The sequence below is a fragment of the Gopherus evgoodei genome, chromosome 3 (genome assembly GCF_007399415.2).
Source record: "Gopherus evgoodei ecotype Sinaloan lineage chromosome 3, rGopEvg1_v1.p, whole genome shotgun sequence".
Classification (NCBI taxonomy): Eukaryota; Metazoa; Chordata; order Testudines; family Testudinidae; genus Gopherus; species Gopherus evgoodei.
In genome coordinates this window covers 138,465,863-138,485,513 of record NC_044324.1, presented here as the reverse complement: position 1 = coordinate 138,485,513, position 19,651 = coordinate 138,465,863, and the positions used below count along the sequence as shown (strand labels likewise).

The window sequence follows — 19,651 nt, the reverse complement described above, 5'->3', positions numbered from 1 at the left end:
AAGATGTACAAAGACAATATAAAAATCATTATCCACACTTAAGAATTTGACATATAAATGTAGATACGTCTCTTTGAACAAACTTTATTTTCTGATGCCTCCCTACTTTTCCTTCCCTTCCTGCTCAACCTTATTCTCCAATGAATGATTATCTTTTCAAGATGTTTTGACCCATTAGCTGATTAGAAGCAGGAATTTGGGTAGCAGCAAACAACATAAAATAGTAAATTTGCATGTAATCAAATATTCTGCTGTTTATATATGCTACATTAAAAATATAAATTAATGGATGTCACATTCTGCTCTTAACCATTTACCCGTAAGGTTCTTCAGGTGTATAATTGACCAAGATCCTGCCACTCTAATTCATTACATGTACAAACACAGACTAAAGTGTTTGTGTACGCTACAAATATAACTGTGTCTGGTATCAGAGGGGTAGCCGTGTTAGTCTGGATCTATAAAAGCAGCAAAGAATCCTGTGGCACCTTATAGACTAACAGACGTATTGGAGCATGAGCTTTCGTGAGTGAATACTCACTTGGTTGGATGCATGTAGTGGAAATTTCCAGGGGCAGGGGTGTGTGTGTGTGTGTGTGTGTGTGTGTGTGTGTGTGTGTGTGTGTGTGTGTGTGTGTGTGTGTGTGTGTGTGTGTGTGTGTGTGTGTGTGTGTAAACAAGAAGCAGGCTAGAGATAACAAGGTTAGTTAGAGATAACAAGGTTAGTTCAGTCAGGGAGGATGAGGCCCTCTTCTAGCAGCTGAGGTGTGAAAATTAAGGGAGGAAAAACTGCTTTTGTAGTTGGCTAGCCATTCACAGTCTTTGTTTAATCCTGAGCAGATAGTGTCAAATTTGCAGATGAACTGAAGCTCAGCAGTCTCTCTTTGGAGTCTGGTCCTGAAGTTTTTTTGCTGCAGGATAGCTACCTTTAAATCTGCTATTGTGTGTCCAGGCAGATTGAAGTGTTCACCTACAGGGTTTTTGTATATTGCCATTCCTAATATCTGATTTATGTTTATTCATCCTTTTCTGTAGGGACTGTGCAGTTTGGCCGATGTACATAGCAGAGGGGCAATGCTGGCATATATTACATTGGTGGATATGCAGGTGAATGATCCGGTGATGGTGTGGCTGATCTGGTTAGGTTCTGTGATGGTGTCGCTGGTGTAGATATGTGGACAGAGTTGGAACTGAGGTTTGTTGCATGGATTGGTTCCTGAGTTAGAGTTACTATGGTGCAGTGTGCAGTTACTCGTGTCTGGGGATCCAGTGACTCAGGAACATAAAAACCGCCATGCTCACTCAGATCAGAGTTCCATCTAGCCAAGTATCCAGCACCAGATATTTCCAAGGAAGGTGCAAGAAATGCTGCAGTCAGCAGCTGTGGGATAATCTGTCTCCCATGAAGGTCTCATCCTAATCCTTAATAATCAGAGATTGTTTTAGCCCCTGAAATACGAGGGCTTATAGCCTTTCCAATTTTTTTGTTAGCATTAACTATTATAACTCCAGGTGTTCTTGCTACCCGTAAAAACATCCAGTCTCCCTTTGAATCTTGCTGAATTCTCGACCCAGATAGCATCCTGTGGCAATGAGTTTCACAGTCTAATTACATGTGTTAAAAAGTATTTCCTGTTTAATCACTGAATAGGCACTTGTCTGGCTTGATGGACAAATTGTGCTTGTCTTGCCATTCCACTGACATGTTTTAAAAAAACAGAGATACCTACAAATATGCAGATATGGTAAAATACTTATATTGAGAAAACAGTTACTGAATAACAAAACTACCTCCTGGTTATGTATGCATGCGCATACATACATTGCTGCATGCTTTTCGAGTCAGATCTTCAAGGTCAATCTGGCTGCACAAAAACATTCCCAAACTGCTTTTTCTCTGTTTCATTATTCACCCACACCATTTGAAATATTCAGTAGCACCAAATCCCCGATCTTAAGGCAACGAGGTTCCATCTCAATTTGTCTTGAACTGATTTGATATTTCTCACTAAAGCATGTCAAAGCATCTCTCAAGAGATCCTCTGAGGACTGTTACGAAGGATTAACTGGGAAGGTGTTTATATGGGAAGTGAATTGCCCTATATTGGTGCTGATGAGTTTTTCAATCTGTTGACAGCAGATAGAACACAACTTGACTGACTCTCTGTTAGCAGATAGAAAAGGCGGTTACTCACCTTTGTAATTGTTGTTCTTCGAGATGTGTTGCTCATAGCCATTCCAGTTAGGTGTGCGCGCGCCGCGTGCATGTTCGTCGGAAGACTTTTAGCCTAGCAACACTCGGTGGGCTGGCAGGGCACCCCCTGGAGTGGCGCCGCTATGGCGCTTGATATATACCCCTGCCGGCCCATCCGTCCCTCAGTTCCTTGTTGCCAGCTACTCCAACAGTGGGGAAGGAGGGCGGGTTTGGAATGGATATGAGCAACACATCTCGAAGAACAACAGTTACAAAGGTGAGTAACCGTCTTTTCTTCTTCGAGTGCTTGCTCATATCCATTCCAGTTAGGTGATTCCCAAGCCTTACCTAGGTGGTGGGGTCGGAGCGAGACGTTGCGGAATGTAAGACCACTGAGCTGAAGGTGGCATCGTCTCTGGATTGCTGGATCAATGCATAGTGCGATGCAAAGGTGTGAATGAAAGACCAGGTAGCCGCGCGGCATATTTCCTGGATGGGAACATGTGCCAAGAACGCGGCAGATGAGACTTGAGCCTGGGTAGAGTGGGCGGTGAGATGACCGGTTGGAACATGAGCCAAGTCATAGTATGCCCGAATACAGGATGTCACCCAAGATGAAATTCGTTGGGAAGAGATTGACATGCCCTTCATGCGCTCTGCGACAGCTACAAATAGCTGAGGTGAATGTCGGAAGGGTTTGGTCCCCTCGATGTAAAAGGCGAGAGCCCTGCGGACATCCAGAGTATGCAGCTGTTGTTCACGGCACAATGAATGTGGCTTCGGAAAAAAGACTGGCAGAAAGATGTCCTGATTAACATGGAAGGCAGAGACCACCTTAGGGAGGAAGGCCGGGTGCGGTCGCAGATGTACCTTGTCCTTGTGGAACACCGTATAAAGGGGATCCACAGTCAATGCTCGAAGTTCCGAGACTCGCCTAGCCGAGGTGATAATGACGAGGAATGCTGTCTTCCAGGACAGGTACAGCAGTGAGCATGTAGCTAAAGGCTCAAAAGGGGGGACCCATAAGCCTGGTTAATACGAGGTTTAGATCCCCGGTAGGGGTTGGGCGTTTGACCTGAGGGTAGAGTAGCTCCAAGCCTTTGAGGAATCTGGAAACCATGGGGTGAGAAAAAATGGAACTGCCAGTTTCCCCAGGATAGAAGGTGGAAATAGCTGCAAGATGCACTCGTATAGAAGAGATCGCCAAGCCCTGCTCTTTGAGGGACCATAAATAGTCCAAGACAGTGGGGACTGATACAGTTTGTGGAGTAAGGTCATGCTGGGTGCACCAGTGAGAAAAGCGCTTCCATTTAGCGAGGTACGTTGTTCGCATGGAAGGCTTTCTGCTTCCCAGCAGCACCTGCTGCATGGAGGTGGAACAAAGCAACTCCGATTGGCTCAACCAGACAGCAGCCATGCTGTCAGATGAAGGGACTGCAGGTCCAGGTGGTGAAGCCTGCCGAAGTCCTGCATGATGAGATCCGGACAGAGTGGCAGGGGAATCGGATCTGTCAGAGAAAAGTCGAGCAGCAGGGTTTACCAGTGCTGCCTCGGCCAAGCCGGAGCGATCAGAATTAGGCGGGCTTTGTCCCTGCGGAGCTTGAGTAAAACTTGGTGGATGAGAGGGAATGGTGGGAAGGCATAAAGAGGTGATCTTTCCATGGAATTAGGAACGCGTCCGAGAGGGAGCCCGGGGAGCGACCTTGTAGGGAGCAGAACAACTGGCATTTCCTGTTCACTTTGGAGGCAAAAAGGTCTATGTGGGGAAAGCCCCACCTCCGGAAAACCGAATGGAGAATGTCCGGACGGATGGACCACTCATGTGACAGGAAGGACCTGCTCAGTTGATCTGCAAGAGGGTTCCGCACTACTGGGAGAGAGGAGGCTACTAGATCTATGGACTGGGCTACGCAGAAGTCCCACAGTTGGATCGCTTCCCGACACAGGGGGGGAGGACCGTGTCCCTCTCTGCTTGTTTATGTAATACATAGCCGTTGTGTTGTCCGTGAACACTGCAACACAATGGCCCTGCAGATGGCGTTGGAACGCTCGGCACGCCAGCCGGACCGCTCTCAGACATTGATGTGTAACGTCAACTCCCGGGACGGCCAAAGGCCTTGAGTGCGAAGGTCCCCTAAGTGAGCACCCCATCCCAGGGATGACGCGTCCGTTGTTAGGGACGTGGAGGGCTGGGGTGGATGGAACGGCAGACCTGCACACACCAGGGATGACGTTTGCCACCAGTCAAGGGAGCCCAGAACACTCGGCGGAACTGTGAGTATAATGTCTATGGCGTCCCTGCCCAGATGATAGGCTGAGGCGAGCCAGATTTGTAGAGGACGCATTCGCAGTCTGGCGTGCTTTGTGGTGAATGTGCATGCAGCCATGTGACCAAGGAGGCCAAGGCAAGTGCGAGCAGAGGTTGTTGGAAAGCTCTGAAGTCTTTGTACAAGGGAGACTATAGCCTGAAAACGATGTGGGGGTAAACTGGCCGTCGCAAGGCTGGAGTCCAGCATGACCCCGATAAACTCTATCCTCTGCGTAGGCACCAGAGTGGACTTCTCCAAATTGATTATCAGGCCTAGACGTGTGAACAGGTTCTTGATGATGGTCACATGGCTGATGACTTGTGCCTCGGAGACCCCTCGAATAAGCCAGTCGTCGAGGTATGGGAAGACATGTATTTGACGACGACGGAGGGAAGCTGCGACAACCGCCATACACTTCGTGAAGACCCGAGGGGCCGAGGAGAGGCCAAAGGGAAGGACCGTAAACTGATAGTGTTGATGATTCACCACAAAGCGCAGATACCATCTGTGCAGGGGGTAAATTGCAATGTGGAAATATGCGTCCTTCATGTCGAAAGCGGCGTACCAATCTCCGGGATCCAGGGAAGGAATGATGGTTCCCAGGGATACCATGCGGAACTTGAACTTTTTGATGAATTTGTTCAGTCCTCACAGGTCTAGGATAGGCCGGAGGCCCCCTTTTGCCTTGGAGATTAGGAAATATCGAGAATAAAACCCCTTGCCCCTTAATTTCTCCGGTACCTCCTCTATAGCTCTCATTGAAAGGAGCCTCCGGACCTCCTGGAGGAGGAGTTGCTCATGAGAGGGGTCCCTGAAGAGGGATGAGGAGGGGGGGTGGGAGGAAGGGGGAGAAACAAACTGAAGATGGTATCCAAGCTTCACCGTGCGTAGGATCCAACAATCTGAAGTTAATTGGGACCACGCAGGGAGGAACGGGGAAAGGTGGTTGTAGAACTGAAAGGGATCCTGGCAGGCAATTGGTACTCTGCTCTCGGGTGCATTCTCAAAAGTTTGATTTGGGTCCCGCTGTTGGTTTGGTGGGACTGGAATTGTTACCCCCTTGAGGTCCAGACTGATGTCTGCGGTTGGTACGACCTCGTCTTCTGGCAAAGTCTTGCCTTGGCTTAGGTGGGGGGTAAGGGCACTGAGGCTGAGAGCGGAATGACCGTCTTTGAGTCTGAGGCGTATGCATTCCCAGCGAACGCATAATTACGTGGTTGTCCTTTAGACTCTGCAGTCTGGGGTCCGTTTTTTGTGAGAACAAGCCCTGTCCATCAAATGGCAAGTCTTGTATGGTATGTTGAAGTTCAGGTGGCAGGCCAGACACTTGCAACCATGATATACGTCACATGGCTATTCCAGAGGCGACCGTTCTAGCCGCCGAGTCGGCAGCATCTACCGAGGCCTGTAGGGAGGTCCAGGCAACTCTCTTCCTCTCCTCCAGGAGCGATGTAAATTCCTGGTGGGAGTCCTGCGGGACCAACTCTGTAAACTTCCCTACCGCCTCCCAGGTGTTTTAGTTGTACCTGCTCAGGAGGGCTTGCTGGTTCGCAACCCTGAGTTGGAGGCCTCCCGCGGAATAGATTTTCCATCCCAACAAATCCATTCGCCTGGCCTCCCTAGATTTAGGCACAGGAGCTTGCTGGCTGTGGCGCTCCCGTTCATTGACGGACTGTACAACCAATGAACAGGGAGGGGGGTGCACATAGAGGTACTCATACCCCTTGGAGGGCACCATGTACTTCCGTTCAACCCCTCTTGCTCTGGGTGGGATGGATGCTGGGGATTGCCAGATGGTGTCTGCTCTAGCCTGGATCGAACAGATGAAGGGGAGAGCCACTCTGGATGGTGTCTCCGTCGACAATATACTTATCACCGGGTCCTCCACCTCTGGAACTTCCTCTACCGGTAAATTAATATTCTGGGCAACACGCCGCAGAAGGTCCTGGTGTGACCTGAGCGCAATCGGAGGTGGGCCCGATGATGATGTCCCCGCTACTGCCTCATCCGGAGAAGAGGAGGATGATAGCCCAGGGACGAGTGGGTCCTGCACTGACTCCTGATCCTGGGGGACCTCTGGAGCCGTAAGATCATGCGGTTCTGGTGCGTGGGTACTGGTTTCCTCTGTACCAGCCGGGGGAGGTCTGCTTACAGTGGCCTCTGGCACGCAGTGCTCTGAGTGACCGGAGCGTGATGGGCCAGCCGGTTCGCCTTGGGCTTGATGATAAGCCCAAGGTGTCCAAAAGGACCAGTGATGAGGTCCGTGGTCTGGGCCATGGGTATGCGTCTCCGAATCCCCATAGGAAGCACTGTCCGCATGGGATGAGGCGGATGGGTGACGAGAAGGATACAGGGGAGCTGAGGCCGATTGGATCGGGTCTCTGCGTCCAGTCGATCCTTCTCTACACGGTACTGGAGAACGGTACCGGGAGTCGTATTGGTGCCGAGAGTGGGACCGGGACCTACGACCAGCGCAGTGCCGGGAGGTCGACCGGTGCCTTGAATCTCCGTGCCGAGATCGGCTGCGAGAGGTACGGCAGTGCCGGGATCTGGACCGGTGCCGAGAGTACCGAGACGGCGATCGGGATCTCGAATGGTACCGCGAGTACGACCGGTATCAAGATGGAGAGCGGTACCGGGACTGCGAGCAGCGTCGGGATCGATGGCGGGACCGAGAGTGCCTGTGGGACCTGGATTGTGACCGGCGACGTTCGATGATACCAGATGAGGATGGCCTCATCATGGCAGGCTTGCCCAATGATTGAACAACCCGCACCGGCGGTGCCGGGGGTTGAGGCAGCTCTGGCTCCGTCAAGGCAATCAGTTCTCGTGCTGTGGAGAAAGTCTCCAGCGTAGAGGGCACGACAAGCTCGACCACAGCGTGTGCCGGGGAGCTGATAGGCTCCGGACTCAATGGCTCTTGTGAGACCGGAATCAATGGTGCAGAGGCCTGCGGTGCCGCGGCAGTTGGCGGTCTGATTTGGAAGTACGCTCTGACTGCAGCGTAGATATAGGGGCCGCAGGAGTTTTATGCCTCTTGCTCCTTGTGGAGAGGAAGCAGTGGCGGGCAGAAGCTTGGGCTGGTGAAGGCTGGTGCCGAGGAGCCTTCACTGTAGCTGTGCGTTCTGGTACGGAGGAGGCACTTGTCCCCGGTGCCGCAGATGGTGCCGAAGATGGAGGGGTAAGAGCTGCCTCCATCAAAAGTTGCTTCAGACGAATGTCCCGTTCTTTTTTTGTCCTGGGCTTGAAAGCCTTGCAAATTCAGCACTTGTCCGCGAGGTGGGATTCGCCCAAGCACTTTAAACAGGAGTCGTGCGGGTCTCCTGTGGGCATTGGCCTATGACAGGCCGCGCAGGGTTTGAAGCCCGGTGAACCAGGCATGGGCCCCGGTACTAGGTGAGAAGAAGGGGCTAAGCCCTGATCCTCTTTAAGTATATACAAAAACGACTACAATAACTACTAAAACAAAGTTAACTAGAACTATAAAAAATCAAACTATATACACAGTAACTATATAAACGAGCGAATAGCTAGGGAGGTGGAGATCAGCTAAGCCGCGCTCCATTGTTCCAACGACCGACACGGGCGGTAAGAAGGAACTGAGGGACGGAAGGGCCGGCAGGGGTATATATCAAGCACCATAGCGGCACCACTCCAGGGGGCGCCCTGCCAGCCCACCGAGTGTTGCTAGGGTAAAAGTCTTCCGACGAACGTGCACGTGGCCGTGCACACCTAACTGGAATGGATATGAGCAAGCACTCGAAGAACACAACTTGACTGACTCTCTGTTCAAGGCTAGAAACAGACTTGTTTTAATTAGTTATCTGGGACAATGGAAGGTACAGCAAACCCAGGGAATCTGCTTGTACAAATTTATTTATTCTACTCGAAAGATTACAGATTTTCCCCAAAACGGATATTAATGTTAATTTCATCCTGAAAATTATTAGCTTCTTTTTCATCTTGTTAACTGATTCAGTGATAAAATTATTAAAAGCATAAAATGCTGAAAAATGGGATTTTCTTCCTGAACTGAAATAAAATATTTTGACATTTATTAGTTCCATAAAAAGTTGCTAAAAAAATAAACATTTTGAGTTCATAAGAACCATATGCTCTACTGTTTATAAAATGAGCTGTGCTGGGACACTGAAAAAACATTCCCCAAGAACAGCATTCTTTGGGGGATTTACATTTTTTAAAAAACGTTTTCCTGATTATCTGGATGGTCACCACATGTCCAGAATCACAGCACCTCCAGAGTGCTTTGCAAAAGTACTCCATACACTTTAATATATTGTGGCATATCTTTAACACTAAGAACTGATACCTATATTAAATGCCTAAAAACTTTGTTAACAAAGCTAAGGTTGCCCAGTGATGCCTTGTGCGCTTCTACAATGTGGAGAGTGGCTAACTCAAACCTCTGAAAGCCAGGAAATGAAGTTACGGTACATGCCACCCCTGCAATGCAACCTTAATTCTGCCTCCTGAAGTTGGCAATAGCCATGGAGAATGGTTCAATAAGGAGTGGAGGTGCCATAAGAAGACATGAAGATGTTCTAAGAGAATGTGCCATTATCTGTGTTGTGCACCACAGATTTGAATTCCAGCAGTGATCAGTAGGTATATTCCAACTGCCATTCACTGTTAGGTGCAGCTGTATTGAATGATGGAGGGAATAGTTGAAGCAGAACTATGCCTGTGATATAAGGAGAGGTGCACGAATACTTTGAAGGATCAAGCATACCTTATTTCAGGACCCAGTTCTATAGGCTGTGTCAGTACGGATAATCAAAAATCTGGTGGCATGCATGACAGTAGTCTCCAGGATTTAATAAGGGGTAAATGAAGGCAATGTCTCAGAAGGAATCCTTAGGGCAAGAGTGAAGGGGTGGTAACATTTTGCCAGTCAGAGGTGGTTTGTGTGAAGAAAATTCAGTGTTTGAGTGTAGGCAGATCCTGTTTGCTACACCAGACCTAAATCTGCGTTTCACCTTAGCAAAGAGATGGTGTTAGACTTTGTCTTATAGTGCTCAGCTGCTCTGCTCCCAAAGCGTTCAGCAGCATCTGTAAGGGCAGAGTGCTAATTTGTGTATTATTGGGGTGTTGGGGCATCACTCCAAGAGGGCAGAAATAAGGTTGTGTGGAAGGGCATGAGGCACCATTGCATAACCTTAACTCTGCATTAAGCATGTCACCTTAAGCTACGCAACGACTGAGACATCATGCTGCCTGGAAACACTCTTGCTTCAACAGAGCCCTAGTTTTGCATCAGATGTACATTTCACTCTTTTAGGCACATCAGTTTGGCACATGCAGACCTAAAGTTCTAAACTAGCTTTAAAATCTTTTTTCACTATTGCTTCCCTAAAGGGGCAATGAGTACTATGCACCAATTGGGATAAATCCTAGGCAACTGGGATCAATGTAGGGTGCCTCATAGCCATAGTCTGAGCCCCAGGTGTGCACAAAATAATGTTACAAGAATAAGGTGATTTTATAAAATGTTGAATTTTTAGGAGTGTGGGCACTATATCTCAGGAATACCTTACTCAAAAGACCTCAAATTTGGACCACCAGCACTTCCATGAGAAATGGCAAATTCCAAGACAATCCAAGCCAGCACATGGATTTTTTGTGAGCTTGAAACAGTCTACCTTTAAAAAGAAAGTGATGCTTAACCTTAACTATAGCAGAGCTGAGGCTTCACTATAATTCTACATTGTGGGTAGCAAGGATAGACTAATGGACAAAACACTGGACTAGTATTCAAAACACTTAGGGTTAAATGCTTGGTTTGGTCACAGATGTCCTCTGTGACCTTGGGCAAGTTAATTAATCTATCCTGTGGCTCAGTTCCTTATCTGTAAAATGGGAACAATAGTGCTTTCCTATTTCAGAGTGTTGTGAGGATTAACAATTGCAATGCGCTCCGATACCACTATAATGAGGGCCATACAAGCACCTAAGATAGATATTAAATTTGGAATATTAGCTCTCTCCTTCATTTGGAACTGTAGGATGAAAACACTATCTAATCTAATTTCTGCAGTGCTTTGTGTCATTGGAAGCACCTCATCACCAAATAAATGAGAAAAATGAGCACGTTATGCAATCAGCTCCTGCTATGAAATCAATTTTCATATTTACAGAATTGTACAACAATCCAGAAAGCTTTTCAAGATCACCCACCTGTCAAACTGAAATGTCTTGTTGATCAAAGTATGACCAGGACGATTGCATTTTACAAGGACAGTTTCCTAACAGAAAAACAAAGTGGTTACAATTAGAACATAGAGCATAAGTGAACAAACAACAAAAAGCCCCTCTTCTGGCCAAGTTCATCATCAGAAGCAAACTCCCCACAGACCCAGACACACCAACTGAAAACGGGACCAGACCCTGCCAAAACAAAGATGCAAAACCTGCAAACAAATCTCCACTGCTACAATGATCAACACCCCTGACAATACACATTTCAAGATCCATGGGTCCTACAGATGCTTATCACAATATGTGATAAGACAAGAGACATTCCAGAAGACTGGAAAAGGGCAATTATAGTGCCCATCTATAAAAAGGGAAATAAGGACAACCTTGGGAATTACAGACCAGTCAGCTTAACTTCTGTACCCAGAAAGATAATGGAGCAAATAATTAAGCAATCAATGTGCAAACACTTAGAAGATAATAAGATGATAAGTAATAGTCAGCATGGATTTTTCAAGAACAAATCATGTCAAACCATCCTGATAGCTTTCTATGACTGGGTAACAAGCCTTGTGGATGGAGGGAAGTGGTAAATGTGGTATATTTTGACTGCAGTAAGGCTTTTGTTACTGTCTCGCATGATCTTCTCATAAACAAACTAGGGAAATACAACCTAGATGGTGCTACTACAAGGTGGGTGCATAACTGGTTGGAAAATTGTTCCCAGAGAATAGTTATTAGTGGTTCACAGTCATGCTGGAAGGGCATAATGACTGAGGTCCCGCAGGGATCGGTTCTGGGTCCGGTTCTGTTCAACATCTTTATCATTGATTTAGATAATGGCATAGAGAGTACACTTATAAAGTCTGCGGATGATACCAGGCTGGGGAGGGGTTGCAAGTGCTTTGGAGGATAGGATTAAAATTCAAAATGATCTGGACAAACTGGAGAAATGGTCTGAAGTAAACAGAATGAAATTCAATAACGACAAATGCAAAGTACTCCACTTAGGAAGGAACAATCAGTTGCACACATACAAAATGGAAAATGACTGCCTAGGAAGGAGTACTGCAGAAAGGGATCTGTGGGTCATAGTGGATCACAAGCTAAATAGGAGTCAACAGTGTAATGCTGTTGCAAAAAAAGCAAACATCCTTCTGGGATGTATTAGCAGGAGTACTGTAAGCAAGATACAAGAAGTAATTCTTCTGCTCTGCTCCGCACTGATTAGGCCTCAACTGGACACAATTGTCCCGTTCTGGGCGCCACATTTCAGGAAAGATGTGGACCAATTGGAGAAAGTCCAGAGAAGAGCAACAAAAATGATTAAAGGTCTAGAATACATGACCTATGAGGGAAGATTGAAAAAATTGGGTTTGTTTAGTCTGGAGAAGAGAAGACTGAGGGGGGACATGATAAGAATTTTCAAGTACATAAAAGGTTGTTACAAGGAGGAAGGAGAAAAATTGTTGTTCTTAACCTCTGAAGATAGGACAAGCAGCAATGGGCTTAAATTGCAGCCAGGGAGGTTTAGGATGGATATTGCGAAAAACTGCCTAACTGTCAGAGTGGTTAAGCACTGGAATAAATTGCCTAAGGAGGTGGTGGAATCTCCATCATTGGGGGTTTGTAAGAGTAGGCTGGACAAACACCTGTCAGGGATGGTCTAAATAATACTTAGTCCTGCCTTGAGTGCAGGGACTAGACAAGATGACCTCTCAAGGTCCCTTCCAGTTCTATGATTTTATGTGATGTACTTCATCCAGTGTGCCAAATGCCCCAACACCTACTATTTGGTGAAACCAGATGTACACTACACTCTTGAATGAACTCACACAGAAAGATGATAAAAGACAAAAACACCATATCACCCATGGACAACACTCTTCACAAAATGATCACTCCATATCTGACCTCTCAGACTCTGTCCTCAAAGGAAACTGACACAACACCTTCAAAAGATGAGCCTAGGAGCTTAAATTCATAACTTTTCTAGACACCAAAAATCATATGCTTAAAGATACTGGATTTATGGCTCATTACAACAATCTGTAACCCTCAACCCCCCTTTTTTGTTCTGTTACTGCAAAGGTGTTAACAGGCTACTTCACCCTGAATGGTCTCTTACAATGTGTTAACTACTTATGCTCAACAATCTGTTCCACCTTGTACTTAGCTGTGACACTGTGGGCTTGTCTACATCAGAAAGTTGCAGCGCTGGTGAGGGAGTTACAGCGCTGCAACTTTGAAGGTGTACACATCTGCAGGGCATCACCAGCGCTGCAACTCCCTGTTTGCAGCGCTGGCCGTACTCCCGTTTTGTTTCGGGTGTAGAGGATCCAGCGCTGGTGATCCAGCGCTGGTAATCCAATGTAGACACTTACCAGCGCTTTTCTTGACCTCCGTGGAAGGAGGAAGCCTCTGGTAATCAAGCTGGTCTCCTTTCCCGGTTTGCTCTCTCGTTCCCGGAACCCCGAGCAAGCAGGTCTCCTTCCCTGAGGTTTGCAGGGTGGCTCCGGGAACGCGAGAGCAAACCGCGGCAAAGCTGGTCTCCTTCCCCGGTTTGCTCTCGCATTCCCGGAACCCCCCTTGAAGCCGCCCAACAGCGCTGCAGTGTGGCCACATCTAACACCACTTGCAGCGCTGGTTGCTGTAAGTGTGGCCACTCTGCAGCGCTGGCCCTATACAGCTGTACTAATACAGCTGTAACAACCAGCGCTGCAAAATTTTAGATGTAGACATGGCCTCTGAGTACCTTTCCCAGACCTGAAGAAGAGCTCTGTGTAATCTCAAAAGTTTGTCTCTCTCACCAACAGAATAAAAGCACCTCACCCACCTTGTCTCAAGAAATGTTTACTGTGCTTAAAGTTTCAACATACAGCATGAATTTAAAAATTATCATACTAGAAAAGACCACCTAGTCCCAGACTTGATTTTCATTAGGAATTTATGTCGATACTACCTGACTCACACCTTGAACGATGTTGTTATACCAACCTAACCCCTGGTGCAGACAGTGCTATATCAATGGGAAACTTCTCCTGTTGACATAGCTACCGCTTCTCGGGAAGGTGGAGTACCTACGACAACGGGAGAGGCTCTTGTCTGCATATGTTGCATTTTCGCTGAAGCACTGCAGAAGCGCAACCGTGCCACAGCATTATAATTGTAGACCTGCCCTTATATCCTGTTTCCAACATTCACCAATTCTTGATGTGTCAGAGAAAAAGCACAAAATCTCCATAATGCAGTTAATTCCTTAGACTGTAAACTCTTACTTAGACTGTGTCCTCTCTTGGGCAGGAGAAATCTTTTTGTTCTGTGTTTAAAGTACAGCACCTTGTATAATGGGGTATTGGTCCATGCGTGGGGTTCCTAGAGTCTACCACTATACAAATAACAATAATTAAGAGCAATAATTTTCTTTATGACTGTTGCCAGCAATCAGTTTAGATCCAGGAGTTGAGCCAGTCAGAAAATTTTAACTGTTCAAAACTTACACAGGAAAATGTTCTGAGGACTTTCCCCCCCGCCCTACAGTTCAACCAGCTCTATCTTAAATAATAAGAATCAATAACTTTTGTAGTTGCCATCCTAACTATTTTAACTGCAGGTGGTACTCTGATTCTTATAGAAGACAAAATGCCATTTCTGGACTTGATTATTTACTCATATTTTTGTGCCCACAATTGAACTGCAGATGCAAATTACACAGAAATATCATGGTAATCCACAGTGGAGAAAAGGGACATAGTAAAATTGCTGGCGTTCAAGGAGACTTGAGTAAAATGCAATTTCTAAATGTATTATGTAGTAGTTTTTGCAGGTGTCAGTGGCTCTTTAAAGCTTAAGCAGAATGCAATCACAGCACCTTGGCATGAGTTACACAATACCTCAAACTCTGGAGTGCTTTTCTGTTCTCCTCAAATGTGTTTTCAACTGCAGACAAAAATAAAGTAAAATTGCAAAGATTTACAGTATTTCCCCCCAACAGCTCAAGGGATGGCACATAAAATATTTTTAATGACAACTCATCCAATGCCAAGGAGTTTCATAGCTATCTCAGATTTTATTATATTTTACTGGGAGTGCAGAAGAAAAGTCTACTATGTTTCCAATAACAAAGAATCAGAAAACTAACTTGGAGGGGTAACACTAATTCCTTTCAAATAACAACTCAAACCAGTGGCTGAGTGTGTTCCCAATACTCTGAATGATGGGCTTTATTGTTGAACCAATGTCTCTGCATAATAATATGCCCAGCACTCAGGTGGCTAATACATCAGAGACAACAATACTGCAGATGCATGAATTTTTTATGTTGAATTTACAAGGAGTACTGCTTCCTCAAGGAAGACAAGAGTTGGTGCACCATTGCTGATTTACCTACACCAAAACTCACTCTGTAGAGCAGGGGTAGGCAACCTATGGCCCGTGTGCCAAAGGCAGCACGCGAGCTCATTTTCAGTGGCACTCACGCTGCCCAGGTCCTGGCCACCGGTCTGGGGGGCTCTGCATTTTAATTTAATTTTAAATGAAGCTTCTTAAACATTTTAAAAACCTTATTTATTCTACATACAACAATAGTTTAGTTATATATCACAGACTTATAGAAAGAGACCTTCTAAAAACGTTAAATTGTATTACTGGCACGCGAAACCTTCAATTAGAGTGAATAAATGAAGACTCGGCACACCACTTCTGAAAGGGTGCCGACCCCTGCTGCAGAGTCAACTGGCCTAGGCTGGCCAATATACTGGGCAAATTGAGAGGAGATATAAATGGTGATGGAGATATAAATCAGTGGCAACTGGTGTACCTGACAAATGGAGAGGGCAGAAAGGTGGGGTTGTTACAGAAAAAGAAACCAACAGATTGTGGAGTGAAAGTCAGGAGTGTGAGGTGAGGCAGTGGCTTTATGAAATGGAATCTATTTCCAGACCAGTTTCCTTCCAAGATAAGTAATGAGAGAGAAAAATCTCACTTGTTTAGCATAGAAAGGAAAAAAGTGTTTGTGGGCAGAGGTTTTGATAGGGGAATGTATGGTAACCTTCCTTCTTTAGGGGCTTAGTATGGCTTAAGACAGCTTCCATTGCTGCTGGCCTACAAAAGCTCTGCAGGTTTCTCTAGATACACAACCATGGAGGTTACTCCCTATCCAGACGGAGCAATTTCCCTGTCAGTAGTGGCCATGAAATACCTACAGTTGTATTATACAGCCATCCATGAATGCTTCCTCTTCTAGTGGCAGTAATAGACTCCTCCCAGTCCAAATGTCATTATGGCAATTAGGCTCATGGAAATAATGTCAGGATACATCATAAATAAGGCTAAGATTTTGTCACGATTATTTTTAGTAAAAGTCACAGACAGGTCACAGGCAACAAACAACAATCCACGGAGACCGTGACTTTTACTAAAAATAACTGTACAAGCCTTGGCAGAGGTGTAGAGCCGCAGCCCCCACCATGGGGCAAGGGCACATGGGCCCCACGAGCCACAGGCATATGGCACCGGCCCCCACAGCAAGGCTATGTAGGGAGTATAACCCCAGCTTCAGCTGCTGACAGCTGAAGAAGTCACAGAGGTCCAGTGAAGTCACGGAATCCGTGACTGCCATGAGTTCCATGACTAAATCATAGCCTTAATCATAAATATTCTCAGTCTGTCCCTGACACCCCAATGTGAGGAGTTCTGGCTAAATAAAATTCAGAGAACCAAGGAAAGAAATTTAAACGAGATGTGAGGACCAAAGATGAAGTCTCTGGGTCTGATAGACCCATAACAGAGTTGTCACCTAGGAAGAGAAGGATCCTATTGGGCTGAAAATTTACATTCACTCAGTACGATTCCCAAAAAACAATAGGCGTCCCTCTGCATCATCTTAGTTACTGGAAGAAAGGCTCTCTCTCACCAACCATCTTCTCGTGACCATCCCAAAAACGAAGAGGTTTTAAAAGTTATTTAACAGAGAAAAACAGGCAGCCAGTTCACTCCTGGGGGAATTCTGTGCCAAAAAAATTAAATTCTGCACCCAATATTTTAAAATTCTGCATATTTTATTTGCCAAAATAACACAATATAATCATGCCAGTTTCAATTATTTTGGTAATTTATTTCAAAATAACTTTCAGCAAATATGTCTTTTTAAAATCTTTTTCTGACAAAGATTCCTTATTAGGCATATTCATACAGAACTTTAAGTAATAATTCATTTAAATAACAATATAGAAGCATATTTCCTACAACCCTCAGAAGCAGTGCAAAGGCTTGGGGGTATCGAGGTAATGGAGGAACTTCTTTTTCTTCAATGCTTAGCCAAACAGGCGGCCGTAGGAAACATTTGGTCCGTTCTTCCCAACCGCAAAGGCCTGAAGGCCTGAGAATCCAACATCGGAACAGACTTGATGGACCCATGTAATATGGAGTCTGCCTCTGGGCTGCCTCCACCCCTCGATTGGTGGAATTTTATCCCAGATGTTACAAACCACCCGGAGAACGATGTTCACGGGAATGTCTTGTGGCATCCTTGTGACATGTCTGAAAAGTGTAAGGTACCACTTGCGGACAATGACCCCAGTAATCTGTAGACCCAAACAACCATAAAACATCTGCATTACAAATGAAGTCATTCCACTTTATGCCCAGTATACGACATTCACATTTTCTGTGGAACGCTTCCAGCTTTGTCCAGTCTGTGCAGCATAGTGTCCATGTTTCACAGCCGTTCAACAGTATGGGAAGGATACAGATCCCCGCCCCCTCAGTCTGACCTGTACCTCATTATGGTGGAGGGGGTGTAACATCTGAAGTAGGGGATTGCTAGTTGGACCTATGCCATCAGCGATGAAGACTTGTCTGAAATATCACCTTGGCATTATGCAAAGTGGACAGATCCAGCGTGAACCCTGAAAATGATGGCTAACACAGACGGTGAAGATGCAGGGTAGTAGCTGCACCTAGCTACCGGAGGTGAAGGAAGTCGCTGAGAAAGACTCAACAGCTCGGGTCACACAGCGTGAAGTCAGTGCTGGCAGACCAGGAAAAGGGTCGCGTTACTGCGCTTCTGGCCATTTTTCGTCTGGTGTGGAGAACTGGAAACCTGCCACCCACCTGGAAGGATGGTATTGTGATCTCACTCTATAAGGGCAAGGGACTGCGCAGCGAATGTAAGAGCTACAGGCCGATCACCTTGCTCTCCATTCCAGGGAAGGTGTTTGTGCATGTTTTGCTGGCACGCCTGGAGCCTTTGCTACATCGGAAGTGGCGTCCCCAACAGTTAGACTTTACAAGGAACAGGTCCACATTAGATGCCATTTTGGCCCTTCGATTGTTGTCAGAGATACACTGCAAGTTCAGGAAGCCCCTGCATGTAGCATATGCTGATCTTAAGGCTGCATTTGATTCAGTAGATGGTGTTGTATTATGGAAGGCCTTAAAGGGCATAGGTGTCCCTACCACTCTGCTGGACTTGATTAGAGAGCTGCATAATGGAATCACTGCCCGTATTCGTCTGGGGAGATGGATGTCAGTGCCTTTTAAATCAGTATCTGGTGTTAGGCAGGGTTGCATTCTGGCCTCTGCACTCTTTTGTCGGGCAATGGATTTCATAATGCAGCATTCCGCCAGATCCATAGGCATTGAGATCAGTGATCTCTCGCTCACAGACCTTGACTACGCTGATGACATTGTTCTTTTAGTACAAACAACGAAACCGTCAAATCAGTTTCCAGCTTTTGTTATCTTGGTTCTATATTTACCAGCTCCTCCAATTCTCACACAGAGGTTCTCCATTGGATTGGCATTGCAGCATCTGCCAGGGGCCGTTTACAACAGATATGGAATCAACATCAACTCAGCATGACAACCAAGTTCAGGATTTATTTGTGCTGTATTCTTCCCAACAGAGGAGCTGAGGGAGAGGAAGTATTGCTGAGAAGGAGACTGGGACTGAACTTGGAGGGTTTTGGGTGTAGGTGGGAGAAGTATGGAACAGGTGTTTTCTTTGGGGGAAGGAGGAGGAAAGGGATTATTAGGGATTTGTGGAGCCTTCCTCCATGCAGACCCTGTCTGACCCCTAGCCTCTCCCATTCAGTCAGGCATCTCTGCCCATGCGTCCCTGCACCCCCACTTCCCATTCAGCCAGGCATGGCTGTCCCTGTCCCCCTGCACCTCTACTCCCTATTAACTAGGCACAGCTCCCCTGTCTCCATATGTCCTTGCACTTCCCCTCCCCCATGTGGCCCTGTACCCCCACTTCCATTCAGCCCCTGGCTCAACAATGTCACCCCATTAGCTCCTATGTCCCTGCCCCCATCTGTTCTCCCCACTAACCCTTCTGAAACCCAGTCTGTTACCCCTCAGCATCCCTGTGAGCCCTGTTCCGTCCGTCTCTGCTGTATCTCATTCCTCACCTGGCCCTGCACAGAGGGCACTGTGAGAAAGATAGCCTCTGCCCCCTCCCTCTCTGTAGCTGGTTGCTCCAGTCCGTGAGCCAGCTGCCGTCTCTGCTGGCAGCACATCAGCCACTGGTGGGCGAAAGGTGTAATTGCAGTTTCCCTTCACCGCCCCATCAGAATCAATTATTCTGCAGGGGAAAAAAATCTGTGAGGGACATTAATTCTGCGCTTGCGTAGTAATCCCTCAGGAGTACCAGTTGCTCTCTCCTCTCTGCAGACCCAATGCACTAATCACTCCCACAAGCAGAACATCCCCAGTGAGAGACAGGGACAAGCAGAGGATAAGAAGCGCAGAATGCATAAGGTAATGGCCTCATTTATAGAAACTCCCCTTCACCCATGCAACTATACAACTTTGGGGCTGCTCATTGTGTTGATCTGTTCCCCAGTTAGGTCAACCTGGTGTACAGCCAATACCCACATCCTTCCAAAACTCAAACAGATGGAGAACTTCTATTAAAGAGAGTCCACAATAA

At 46.5% G+C, this 19,651-nt stretch overlaps 1 protein-coding gene across 9 annotated transcripts in view; it reads right to left on the bottom strand.

Annotated features, from left to right (window-relative positions):
- The window catches only part of KIF25 (kinesin family member 25), a 92,275-nt gene that overhangs the window by 26,858 nt on the left and 45,766 nt on the right, over nt 1-19,651 (bottom strand). For all 9 annotated transcript variants that reach the window (XM_030556783.1, XM_030556784.1, XM_030556786.1 and 6 more), the window contains one exon: nt 10,699-10,766. In XM_030556783.1, coding sequence (XP_030412643.1) covers nt 10,699-10,766 — 68 coding nt within the window. The remainder of the gene's footprint in view (nt 1-10,698; nt 10,767-19,651) is intronic.